Genomic DNA, 14,223 nt, shown 5'->3' with positions numbered 1-14,223 from the left:
CCCCTCAATTAGACCCCAGATGTAACTCAGTCTCTGGTTTCCGTTAAACCACCTGAACCCCTTCATTAGATGCCAAGCTGTATTTCACCCTACACGTCTTGAAATGACTCAGATGTACATTGCCATCATGATTAACCTCATAGCCAACATCCTCAATGAGCCCGCTTTTATAATCTTAAACGTGTAGGCATGTATGTGTGGACCACACACTGCGCACAGGGTTCTGATATTGACCCCACACAGACTAAAGTAAGAAGTAAAAGTGGTAGGTTCAATACAAATACAAGGAGAAGGTGTTTTCTTTCTCCGAGTTGGTTTAAGCTCATCTCCTGGCCTAGCCAAGGAAAGGTCAAGCCTTGAAATGGAACAGCAATAACACCCTGAAATAGTACTATCAGTGAAACATGATTGATCAATTGAATTCCATAGCAGTGAAAAATGCGGGATTAAGTAGAGTATTATACGCACAATGAGTTGAAGCATGATGTTCATTTCAAGTTCATTTCTGGAGCCTTTGCCATAAGATCAGGCAATCAATAGGGCCTTGCATATCATATATCACCCTGCATTGAAAAGAGAACATAATCTGCAGCAAATTTAGAATGACAGATTTGTTGGTATCAGAAGCCCCAGACTAAACTGAGAGTGCCACATCCTGCACTGAGAGAGATGGCTGACAGTTGGAAGAGATTTAAGAGGCTGCTTGTGATCGAGGGAAGGAAAGACACCATGCATTAGAATCAGGTGCAAAAACAAGAGGGGGGGCATTCAGACAAATGGAGCAAGATTAAAGGCAGGCCAGCATCTGTGCCTCCTGCATTGGACTCAATCTTGGAAAAGAACAATTTAAAACTGAGATTTGAAATATGAAGAGTTTTGATGATAAAATGCACGTTCCCTATCAATATAATAGGTAATGTTATATTCAGCTTCTGTGCAATAGGTATTGAATTTATGCAAGGCTTTATGTATAAAGAGCAGGGGGCAAGTTCAACAAGGAATGCTTACAGGAAGAGTTGCTTGCAAACTTAGACACTACATGTCGTCACCACAAGAATCCTCTGTGCCTGGAGGTGGGAATGCCACTTAATGAGGTAGGGTGGTGACATAGCCAATTCCTACCAATTTCCAATCTTCGATTTAGGCAAGAATTGCACACTTGAAGAAATTAGGGGACCAGTTAAGGGCTGGGGTCTAAGCCAGCTGCCTGTCACCATGTGACGTGCTTGGCAGATCCAACTGTGTGTGGAACTTGTCACTTTGGTGAGGGACGCTGCCGGATCGAAGGACTGGACTTTTGAGGATGGGTGCCCACAAGGAGCCAACTCTTACCATTGGTATCCCCCCCCCCCCCGATCTGAAAAATCCCATTCCGCCACAGATCACTTACCTTTATTCTAGGTCACATGGTGATCTGTGATCTCTGAGGCAGCTGCTCCATGCCCAGAGACTTGCATATCATTGCTGAGCGCACAAGCTGATGGCCTCTCATTGGCCAACAACTCACTCTGGGTTGGATTTCAGACTCCAGAAGAACCCCAGTGGTGCCCTCCTCTCCACGTTATAGGCATGTGTTTCAATGGGCCTTTTGCTGAAAGACATAGCACAGATCTCCTGTTGGGTTTCCAGCCAGCAGTTGAGATCCCAGATTTCACACCATGATTCAGACACACATTCCCAACTTGTGCTCCTGTCTATCTTGACTGAAGCATTGGGAGATAGCTGGAGGGCAGTCCCTACCTCTGGGTGTTCTGTGGATTAGGGGGTGAATTGCTCACAATGCTAGCCATGTCACTTGAAATAGATATTTTCACATTACCATGGTCATCGATGTTATCACTCAACTCTGGAGCAGGTAAGACTTGATCCAAGGCTCCCTGGATGAGAGGTTGGGACGCTGTCACTGCAGTGCAAGAACCCAACAGTGGATATAGTTATTTTAATCAACCTGTTCAAAGATGTTATGACACATCTTTAAGCAGGTGGGATTTGAACCTAGACACTAACACGGTGAGACTTTAACCATTAGAAAAGGCTGAACCTATTGTGGATTTTTATCTCTGGAATGGCGAAGATTGAAGGGCGATTCAATAGAAATTGTTGAGATTATGAAAAGGGTTTGATTGGATACATTCAGAGGAAATGTTTCCAATCATGAGCGAACATAACATTAAGCTTTGATGTTGAAGCAGTGAGGAAATCATTTGAATATAATACAAGCATGTAAGTAAACTGGAGTACTGTGTGCAATTCTGGTCACTCCACCAACGAAGGACATGATTGCATTGAAGAGGATGCAGAGGAGATTCACCAGGACCTTGCCTGGGCTGGAGAATTTCAGCTTGAAAGACAGATGCTGGATAAGTTTAGGTTGTTTCATTTAGAGCAGAGAAGGCCAAGAGTCGGGATAGCCGTTAGAGATGGAAAAGATTGAGCTTCATGGACGGGATGAATAAAAAGCAGTTGTTCCCCTTAGTTGAAGGGTCAATAGCAAGAGGGCAAGAGGCTCAGAGGAGATTTGAGGAAAAAGTATTTAACCTAAGGGATTGTGGGAACCTGGAATGCAGTGGGAGGACAGTAGATGTGGGAAACCTTACAGCCTTTAAAAAGGTATGTGGTTGAGCACTTGAAATAACATAACATTCAAGGTTTAATGCTGGAAGATAGCATGATATCAACTACCACAATGCTAAAATGAGTTTAATAATATAGATGGTGGCGAGAATCCGGAACTCTTTGTTAGGGTGCCAGATGCAGAAACCCTCTTAACATTTCAAAAATATTTAGATGTATACATGTGATGGCAAGGCATTCAAGGCAATTGGCCAAATACTGGAAAATAGGATAAAAATAGTTGATGCTTGGTTCTAATTGACACAGTGTCAATGGGCTGAAGGGTCTTTTCCTGTGAGCCGTAGATGTCTCTGACTCTATGAGTCCATGATATAGAGAAAGGAATGGAGGGTTATACTGATAAGGTAGATGGAAGCAAGTGAGCGAGTGTGCAGCATATATGCTAGCAGAGGCCAATTGGGCCAAATGGTCCATCTCAGTTCTGTACATTCTCTGTATTTTTACATAATTAATGGAAGGTTCACCCATTTGTAAGTGCTTGGGTGGGTTTTACAGAAGTGAGGCATAAAGCTGTAAAGCAAGCACCAGAGCCTGCCTTCACTGGCCTGAGAAATGACCTTACCTTTTACATCTGGAGCCCTGTACATGCATATTTAATGATAAAAGTGAGTCAGATACAAGTCACCAAGATCTTCACTTGTGGCCAAAAAGGTCTTTAGCCAAGATTTTCACATTTTCTTTGGACTAAATATGGAAGAGTTTCCTCGAGGGAAAACTACGGCCTGCAGAGGTCATGGAAGCCTGCTGCATCTTCCAACAGTCAGGCTGCTGGAAGGATATCATTCAGAATTACAACCCCAGAGCTGCAATCTCCACTGGCCTGGAACTGCTGGCCAGTCAGATGTTCAAAGCTCAAGAACTAACAGTACCATAGTGGTGACTGGGATATCCAGTGACCAGAACTCCAGATGGAAGATCATTACCAAGAAAATTAGGTGCTGGGATTGGGGTACCAGAGAGAGGTGTACAAGGGAGTGAAGGAGGAGCTTGGGGCTGACTCTCAGCAGTCAACCCCTACCCTTAGTCGAGGCCCTTGCAGATTGAGAGACCCCAGCTGACAGCTTGGCTACGCTCGGTTAATGGACAGGTAGGCTGGCTCCTTCTCATCCTGCCTGAAGCCAAATTATTTGCAGCCTAGCTGCATTGAGGCCCTCAAGCCATTAGGAATTGAAGACTTCAGCATCTCAATTGGTCGTGGGGTGGCAAAGTTAAGCTTGGGACATCCCCCCACCCCTGCCACGTCCAATGTCCTCCCCCACTTCCAAGTTAAATTTATGCAGAACTGGGTACCTCCCTGATGTCAAACCACCTGATTGTCCTCTCCTCCAGCCAGCTTTGCCTCGTTTTTCAGGAATGGAAGATTCTGCCCATTGATCTAATTTGACAACAATCAGCATTAACAACAAAAAAAACTGATTCTAGTCACTGCCTTCTGCAGAAAGCAAAGTGTAGGCAATGAAGGTTTGTCTGTGTGATGAACTGCTAGAGGAAGTGATTGATGCAGGTACAGTCACAACATTTAAAAGAAATTTGGAAAGGTACATGAATAGGGAAGGTTTAGATATATAAATGGGCCAAATACAGGCAAATGGGACTAGTTTAGTTTGGGAAAATTGGTAAGCATCGAAGAGTTTGACCAAAGGGTCTGTTTCCATAGAATCATTCCGTGTATGATTCTGGGAATCAATAAATTCTGACATAGCAGGCATCTTTATGAAGAACAGAGAACCGAATTCCGGCTCTTTAACAGAGGGGAACATCAACCACAGGCTTGAGAATTAAACTAGAAATTAGGTCAGGAGCCGGATCCATTGGAGAATTCCTGCCCCATTTATTGCTGAAGCAAAGGGCTTTCAAGAGGTTGGATAGTTGTACTCATCGATTATGTCCTAGTGGGAGTTTGGAGGAGGAGCTGGTAGATGGTGCGCTCCTGGACAACTATCTGATATACTCAGCAGAGCCTCCATTTGCTGAGGGTAGGCATAGATGCCAACCTGGCCCACAGGAGCAGCATGGTGGTCAGTGACTATTACTACTGCCTCAGAACGCCAAGGACCTGGATTCGATTCCAACCTCAGGTGACTATGTGTGGAGTTTGCACATTCTCCCTGTGTCTGTGTAGGTTTGGTCCAGGTGCTCCAGTTTTCTCTCACAGTCCAAAGATGTGCGGGTTAGGTGGATTAGCCATTTAAATTGGCCGTGGTATATAAGTGTATGGGATATGGGCCAAAAAGTATAGGCAGGTGGGACTAGTTTGGTTTGGGAACGTGGTTGGTGTGGATTAGTTGGACCAAAGGGTCTGTTTCCATGCTGTATGGCTCTAAGGATGTGCAGGCTAGGTGGATTAACCATGGTAAATTAGAACTCTAATTCTGTAAGTGTGGGATTATGGCGATAGGACAGGTGGCTGGTTCTAGGTGTGACATTCTTTAGGGGGTTGGTCCAGACTCAATGGGCTGAATAGCCTCTTTCTGTAGGGATTGTCTGATTCTGAAGTGTTTTCTGTTTTGCCCTGCAATCTGGCATAGCACAACTCGGCTGAGAATGTTCAAGGAGCAGTGATATAATGACCTGTGTGGCCAAGCATTGGGGGATTTGTCGGTAGTAAATCTGTTACCCATCCCAGACCATAGCTGCCACTTTTGAACAGCAGGTTTTGGATTCATCACTCCACACCCAGTTCTCTAATCCAAAGGACCTGCCCTCAGGATTTGGACTGGAATCAAATCATATGAAGATGGAATAAGGCTCTACTCAATAACTTGTAGAGAAAGATCTGATTTATAACTGAAAGAGTTGTAGAATTTGGGAATCAGAGACAAAAACAGAAATTGCTGGAGAAACTCAGCAGATCTGGCAACATCTGTGGACAGAGGAATAGAATTAACATTACGGGTTCAGTGATACTTCTGCAGATATTACTTCTGATTTAACCTGGGAACACCTCAAGAATTGTCAGGTTCTTCTTAATTTCATCTTTTTACAGGATTCAATCCAAAATGTTTCCTCGCTGTGTTCATCTTTTGGGAAGTGCACAGAGATTAAGCAAAAGCCTTTTCTCAAGGGTGATAATTCGCAAATATGGTATTACTTGCAATTTTGGAATGAAATGTCAGGCTCTGTATCTGACACGTGTCCCATTTTGGACTGACACCAAAGTTGAATTTTACCCCATTGCTTCCCATTCAGGCAGTGGAACTAAAATATCAGTTACATCATCAACGCTGTTATATTGTTGTAAGAAATGTCTTTGGCATCTGGTCTGTCAGAAAATTGAGGATTTGAATTATAAGGAGAGGCTGGATAGATGGGACATTTTTTTCCCTTGAGTGTAGAAGGCTGAGGGGTAACCTTACAGAGGTTTATAAAATCATGACAGGCAGAGATCAGGTGAATAGTTGAGATCTTTTCCCCAGGGTCTAAAACTAGAAGGTGGGTAGGTTTAAGGCGAGAGGAGAAACATGCAAAAGGGACCTGAAGGACAGTTTTTTTTTCACACAGAGGGTGGTGTGTAAGTTGAATGAATTCCAGAGGAAATGTTAGAGATAGATACAGTTACGCCATTTAAAAAAACGTTTGGACTGCTACCTGAATAGAAAAGGTTGAGAAGACTATGAGCCAAACACAGGCAAACAGGGGCTTTCCTGCTCCTTTGGTGCTGCCTGGCCTGCTGTGTTCATCCAGCTCTTCACCTTGTTATTTCAGACTCCAGCATCAGCAGTTCTTACTGTCTTCAAATGGGATTAGTTCAATTTCAGAAACCAGGTTGGCACGGACAACTTGGATCGAAGGGTCTGTATGACTCTGTGACTCTAAATTTAGATCAAGTCTCCAAGGCAAGTAAGGACCCTGTGAAACTGTCCTGTTGTATCCTATTCTAATCTCTAACTTTGTTTCGGGACTGCATAGTCCAGGCTATATACTTTATGATAGAGGGAAAAACCATTTATAAAGAAAATATAGTAATACCGGGAAATGAAGGTGTTGGAGTTTACTGGTCCTCCATTTTGAAGTTCCGAGACAAGTTGGACAATTCCGTGTGTCTTTAAAAAGCATTCCTGTGTTTTTTTTACCACCTGTCTTGCAGCATTTCTCAAGGGCAGGAGTCTCTCAAGGGCAATGTTAAAATTCTTTAGCCCATTGTGGAGCAGTGGGCATTTGATTTAAAATGTTAAGAATATCCCCTTTATAATTCAGACAAAAAAAAACATAAAATGCAGTTTGTGTCCTCTTCCTTTTAGATACCCAGGATGCCTCCGGGCCGAACGGTGATTCTCAGGGAACTGCGGAGAGTGTACGGAAGCAGCTGCGGAGTGAAGCATTTGCCCAGCAGCAGTTGGAGGCCCTGGAACGCGTCTTTGAGCGGCAACACTATTCAGACGTTTTCAACGCTGGCGAGCATATCAAATCAGAGCAGGTGAGATGCTGTACAACTCAAAGGTATTTTGTGCGAGAGGTGTTTGTCCTTCATGCTTGCACACACGCAAACGAGGAAACATTCAAAACTTGCAGTGGTTCAGCCTGTAGCAGATGCATCTCTGAATCAGGTGGGATAACAAGGTGTAGAGCTGGATGAACACAGCAGGCCAAGCAGCATCAGAGGAGCAGGAAGGCTGATGTTTTGGGCCTCAACCCTTCTTCAAAAAATGAAGGGTGTAGACCTGAAACGTCAGCCTTCCTGCTCCTCTGATGCTACTTGGCCTGCTGTGTTTATCCAGCTCTACACCTTGTTATCTCAGATTCTCCAGCATCTGCAGTTCCTACTATTTCTGAATCAGGTGGTTCAGCACCAAATTCTGTGACTTGAGCACAATAATCTGGGTCTAATGCTCCCAGCGCTGGTCTATGGGAACCTTGCATTGTTGGAGATGCTGTCTTCAGACATTAAACTGAGGCATCTCCAGATTTTCAAGTAAATATAAAAGATCCTATAAGGAGAGCAGGGGAGTTCTTTCTGTTACCCATGAACAATAATCTCTCACAATGATGGAAAATAAAGTAAATTTTCTTTTCATTATTACATTGTTACTTTGTGATCTTGCTGTGCACAAGATGGCCAAGTGGTGCTATCACTGGAGTATTAATCTAGAGAACTAGGTAATGGTCTGGAGACCGGGAGTTGAATCCGATAAACCAGAATGGTGGAATTTGAATTCAATAAAAATGTGGAATTAAGAGCGGAATGATGACTATGAATCCATTGTCAACTGTTGGAAAAACTCATCTGGCTCACTCATGTCCTTTAGGGAAGGAAACTGCCATCCTTACCTGGCCTGGACTACATGTGATTCTAGACCCACAGCAATGTGGTTGACTCTTCACTCTTAAATTAGGGATGAGCAATAAATGCTGGCCCAGCCAGTGACGCCCTCATTCCATAAATGAAGCAAACTTTCCTACTTTTTTATTCAATTCCCCTTGCAATAAATTATAACATTTTATTAGTTTTTCTGTACACTTGTTGTACTTTCATTCTGGTCATTTGCAATTGGTGAACTTGGAACGCTCAGATCCCTCTGCATTTCAGATCTCTGCAATCTCTCACCAATTAGATGATATACTTTGTACGCTTTGTGTCAAAATGGATTGTTTCACATTTTCCTACAATGAACTCTATCTAAGGCCATAAGACCATAATAAATAAGAACAGTAGAAGGATGTTTAATGTCTCAAACCTGCTTTACCATTTAATAGTATAATAGCTGATCTGACATTCTTGATGTTCATTTTCTGCCCTTTCCTTCTATCCCCTAATCCCCTGACTAATCAAGATTCTATCTATCTGTCACAGCTTTAACTAAATACAGAGACTCTGCCCCCACAGTTCTCTGTGGCAAGGAATTCCAATGACTCACAACTTTCTGAGAGAAGAAATTCCTCCTGATCTCAATCATAAATTGGCATCCCTTAATTCTGAGACTGTACCCTGAAATTAGCCTCTCCCATGAGGGAAAACATCCTTTCAACATTTATCCTGCTAAGTTCCTTTAGAATCCATAGGTTTCAATAAAATTATGATTCCTATATTTTGCCAAATCTTCACCCATTCATTTAAACTGTTTATATTTTTTTTCCAGTGTCTTAGGTTCTCTTCACAAATTACTTGCCAACCTGTCTTTGTTTCAGCATCAACTCGATAACCATACTTGCATTTAAGTCATTTATGTTATTTGTAAACAGTTGAGGTCCCAGCATTGATCACTGTGGCACAACACTCGCCATTGCTTGCCGACCTGCAAAAGACCCACTCATGCCAACTCTCTGCTTCCTGTTAGCCAGCTAATCTTCTATCCATCCCAGTGTGCCAGCCCCAACTTTCTGAGCTTTTACCTTCGATAATAACCTTACTAAGTGCTTTCTTGAAATCCTAAATTACCCTTGAGCCAAGCAATATCTCAATTTTACAAATCTCATCCTGGTTTACATTTCAAGTCATGGCTCCACTACTCCCTATCTCTGTGATTTGTGCGGTCTCAAAACCTTCTGAGATATCTGCATTCATCTATTTCCAGCCTTGAGCTTTCCCAAATTTCAGTCACTCCACCATCTTCATTTGCCTGGTCTCTAAGCTCTACAGTTACCCTACCTCCACTTTTACACAGTTTGATGTCTCTTGCCTTGGTCAAAATTCTTCATAAATTGTACTTTTGTAATCTTTTGTCCAACTATCTCCTTATGTAGTCCATGCTGAAATTTTCTTTTTGATTCTCCTGTCAAGTGCCTGAAATGTCCCATTATGATAAGGTGCAATATAAAAACATTTTGTGGTCAAACCCTTTCTTGCATACATATCTTCATTATCTGCTGGGCCTAAGTGAAGACTGCTGAAGCCTACAGTAACCATTATATTATGAGACCATCATTTAAGTGGGGCAGTATAACTGAATTCAGTGCACGTGGAAAACTTTAAGATAGCACCAAAAAGTGACCATGAAAGCAAGTGTTGTAACAATCCAACTGAGTCACTAAAATCTTTAAGGGCATTATACCTAGCTTTACCCATGCAAGCCTTTCGCCTCCTGCTGCACAGTTGACATTTAATATCCTGAAGATGACTGGTAATGGTCATCAAATATCACCTCACCAATATTGCCATAACCTAAGAATGAATTCTAAAATAGCAATTGTTACCTATCTGTTATCCTGCACATCACCGAACTGAACTCCTCAATGTATCAAAACTCTCTACATGCGTCTGCCGTGACTCATAAAAGTCAGTTGATGGGGCACAGTTGAGTACAAGCTATTAACTGCTTGCCATTTTTTCTACAACCCATTTGAACCCCTTAATTCCATAGTTTTGTGTTCGTCCATCCTGCTGTCTGCCAATGCAAATCCAGTTCATACTTCAAAAGCAAACAGATTAGTTAGGAACAACTTCACCTGGATTTTGCACTGTTGATGTAAACTTCCTTAGTGGCCTGTTTGAAAACAGTTGCTAACAAGTCTTTTTAAAAAGCTCAGCAACTGATTTAAACAGAAAATAATACGGTGATAGCAAAACCAGTCACCTGTCACAATGTAAAATATTAAATCCCAGCTTTGTTCTGGTAAATCTGTGCATGACTCTTAACAAGAGACCAGAATTAATGAATAATAACATTGCTGATGAGTCCTCATGTTAAACATATGATGCACAATTACAAAATGAAAGTATATTTATTAAGTTTACAATAAGACAACTTCCAGATCAGATAATTTATGGAATTTATAAGGAGAGAATTTTATAATTTTTGGAGTTTATTCTCACGGTTGACACTGAGTGTTTGCAAGGATAGAGTTTCTTATGAGAATGCTTATATTGAGACCATTTATATGACGCACTTGATAGTGAGAGAGATTGCAGTGACAAAGTTTACAGCAAAAGTTCAAAGTGAATATGTATACTGCAAGAGAGATTGTGAAGCAAATATTTTGATACATCGTATTGTGAATGTGTCATGAGAGTTTACAGTGAAAATGTTTGATGAGAACGTTATGTTAAAAGTTTGTATTGTAAAAGTCTGAAATGCAAGATGTGATGAGGAACATGAAAGAACTTGCAATCAGAGTTTCTAACTGTGACTAACTTCAAAAGTGCTTAATTACTTGTGAAGTGCTTTTGAAAATCCTGAACTTGTGAATAGCACATGATCAAGCAACTTTCTTTCCTTTCTCGTTTTCTTTTTCAAACCTACCTTCCTTTTTTTTAAATTTTCTTCTTAATTTCTTTTACTCCCACCCTTTCTTTCTTCCTTCCTTCTATCATTTCATTGTTTCTTTCACGATATCTTTCTCGATGTGGGTGTAAGGGGAAAGCTTGCACCATTTACAGTCTCAGTTATTATGCACATCTGAGCTTAAAAACCTTTTTTGAGCAGTGACATAAAACAGGATGTATTGGCTTGGCTGCCATTTCACTGCAGCACTTGGTATTCAGTCCCATTGTTGCCAATTAAATTAAATGTCAGACACTACATAGAGTTGACATTGAGAGTTGATATTGAGTTTACACTGTAACTTGGCTTACAGTGTGTGTGCTAGTAATAGAATTCACAGGGAGACAGCTGATAATGAGTGAGTTTAATACAAGAAACTTTGAAAATTTAGTGTCATTAAACATTTTGTAAAGGCTGGACCATACAGCAAAGGAGATTGAAGGGAGGTAATTTATAATGAGCAATTTTGTAAACCTTGTTCCTTCATAAGAACTCTCTTAACTATATCCATCACCATCTTTTTGCCCTGTCATTTCTTGTGGTCTCTTACTCCAATGGTCTCGTTCACTAACCAGGCTATTTCTGTGCTCTTGTTTCTGTATCTCCCATTCACATTTCTCTGTACCTTTCCAAACTCACTTCCTTCTGCATGAGTCTCTGGACAAATAAAGCTCTTCCTGCAAGTTGCTTTCTACTTCCCACTCTCCATTGACCACAATGCCTCTACAACTGTCTATTTCCCTAGCTACACACCTTCCATGGGCCATTGATGCCCTTTACTGTCTCCAATCCTTGATATCCTCCAGTACAGCCACCAGCTCGACTTCTCTTCAAAACAGTGAAAATTTAAGTCTACCTGATGACAGCTGACTTTCCAATGTTGCCAGTCCACATTTAATAGAATCCCTACAGTGTGGAAGCAGGCCATTCTACCATCGAGTCCACATCCACCCTCTGAAGAGCACCCGACCCAGGCCTGTCATGTCCCTGTAACCCTGCTTTTCCCATGGCTAACCCACCTAGCCTGCACATTCCTGGACAGTACAGGTAATTTAGCATGGGCAATCCACCTAACCTGTATGCCTTTCAACTGTGGGAAGAAACCAGAACACCCAAAGGAAACCTATGATGACACAGGGAGAATGTGCAAACACCACACAGAGAGTCATCCAAGGCTGGAAACAAACCCAGGTCCCTGGTGCTGTGAGGGAACAGTGTCAATTACTGAGCCACTGTGCTACCCCCACTCTTCAACAAATTCCACTTTCCTCTTGCAAAAACATTAATAATTCAGAATCATTCTGGACCACTCAGTCAAAGCCACATTTTCGCCATCATTTATTGAAACCCCTGTCCCCTGCCCTTCTACCTCATATCTAACTAAAGATGAGTGTCATGTGAACATTTATTTTGAAAGAGTTTTGTTTATTTTGAACTTATAGTGTGGAGTGCTTTCAATGACTGAGTTTATTTTCACTGAGTTTATAATGAGTGTTTATAGGGAAGGAATTTATAGGAAAAAAGTTTATAGTTGTTGAATTTGTATTTAGTTTATGGTGTTTGAGTCTTTAATGAGCTTATGGTGATTAATCACTTTTATAATGAAAATTAATGGTTAGGGAGGTTGTATTGACAGAGATGACAGGAAGAGCGTTGTTCTAAATGAATTTGCACTGAGAAAAGTCACAGTAAAAGAGTTTATAATGAGGGAATTTGTACTCAGAGTTTATAGTGACAGTGTTAAACTGAGATAGTTTATAGTGAGAGAGTTTGTCATCGGTAGTTTTGGTGCTAAGGGATCAAAGGTTACTGGGAGAATGGGGTTGAGGAACTTACCAGCCATGATTAAATGGCGGAGCAGACTTGGTGGGCCAAACAGCCTAATTTCTGCTCGTATGTCTTCTGGTCTTATGTGGCCCATGCCAAATTTATCTTGGTGAGGCCTCTTGGAGCACAAACTGTAAGTGTGCAGAGTGGGTCAATTGTAACACTAATCAGCGTCTAACACTGATTTATTACCAGTGCTGCCATTTTGGATTTCACACCTCTAGGTAACACTTCTTCCTAGACTTACACAAATGTTCAGAAGCAGGAAGAAACACTGCCAGCACTATTTGAACCAGCCAACAGAAACATGCAGGTTATTTATTGATTTGTTGTTTTTTATTCTTTCATGGGATATTGGCATTGTTGACTGGGCCAAGCATTTATTACCTGTGCCTAAGTGCCCTTGAGAAGGTGGAGGTGAGTTGCCTTCTTAAGCCGCTGCAGTCCATGTGTTGTAGGTAGACCCTCAACGTTGTTAGATTATAGAATCCCTACAGTGTAGAAACATGCCCTTTGGCCCAACAAGTCCACATCGACACCCAGCCCAGACCCATCCCCCTATACCCCACCTAATGCACACACCCTGAATGCTACGGGCAATTTAGAATGGCCAGCCCACCTAGCCTGCACATCTTTGAACTGTGGGAGGATACTGGAGCATGAGGAGGAAACTCACACAGACACGGGGAGAATATGCAAACTCCACACAGAGAGTCGCCTGAGGGTGAAATCGAACGTGCGTTCCCGGTGCTGTGAGGCAATAACACTAACCACTGAGCCACCGTGCCACTGTAGGGTGGATTTTATTGAAGACATCAAAGCAGAAGCAGTAGACACAGTGACAAGCTGTCGTAATGTCTACAGAAGAGCCCAAAACAGGAAATTGCATCGATGCTGGACAAGATTAATGAAAAAAAACTTTTTCCTAACTTACAAATTGTAGATATAGATGCAGATTTTACTCTTTTGGAAGCTCCATGATATAAGTGAATTTGCAGTAAACTGAACCATATTGTGATTGACTGAAGGTAAGCTGCTCAGAGGCAGATGGAGGAGAAGGGTCCTCTGGAGAAAGAATAATCCAGCTAGGTTTTTCAGGACCATTTCTTCTGCCCTAACCTAAGCCAGCAATAGTCACCTTCAACTGACAGTACTCAGAACTGCAACAGTGTCTGAAACCAGATCCACAGATTCAGACCAAGGTGTGAAAGCTGCAGAACTGACTGTGACCCTGAATCACTTTGCACAAGATCCTTCCAGATTGGTATATGCTGCATTTTAAAGGAAATCTAACTTAGGGATTTGGATATTGTTGGCTGGGTCAGCATTTATGGCCCACCCCAATGTGCCCCTTAGAAAGTGGTAGTGAGCTGCCTTGTTGAATCATTGTCATACACCTGGTCCAGTGCATCCACATTGCTGCTAAGAAGAGAGTTCTAGGGTTTTGGCTCGGTGATAGTGAAGGAACAATGATATATTTCCAAGCGAGGATGGTGTGGGCGTGGAGATGGTGTTGTTCCTATGTATCTGCTGACCTTCTTAGTTGTTGAGGTTGCGGATTTAG

The 14,223-nt window shown here is 42.0% G+C and overlaps 1 protein-coding gene across 12 annotated transcripts in view; it reads left to right on the top strand.

Moving 5' to 3' along the window:
- LOC125467494 (paired box protein Pax-2-like) overlaps nucleotides 1-14,223 on the top strand; it is a 228,891-nt gene that overhangs the window by 157,304 nt on the left and 57,364 nt on the right. For 6 of the 12 annotated variants that reach the window (XM_059640243.1, XM_059640241.1, XM_048563409.2 and 3 more), the window contains one exon: nucleotides 6,855-7,051. In XM_059640243.1, the coding sequence (XP_059496226.1) occupies nucleotides 6,855-7,051 (197 nt within the window). The remainder of the gene's footprint in view (nucleotides 1-6,854; nucleotides 7,052-14,223) is intronic. The other 6 variants (XM_059640239.1, XM_059640242.1, XM_048563420.2 and 3 more) reach the window with 1 other exon arrangement.

Source organism: Stegostoma tigrinum, chromosome 37, assembly GCF_030684315.1.
Source record: "Stegostoma tigrinum isolate sSteTig4 chromosome 37, sSteTig4.hap1, whole genome shotgun sequence".
Lineage (NCBI taxonomy): Eukaryota > Metazoa > Chordata > Chondrichthyes > Orectolobiformes > Stegostomatidae > Stegostoma > Stegostoma tigrinum.
This window is presented reverse-complemented; position numbering and strand designations above follow the sequence as displayed.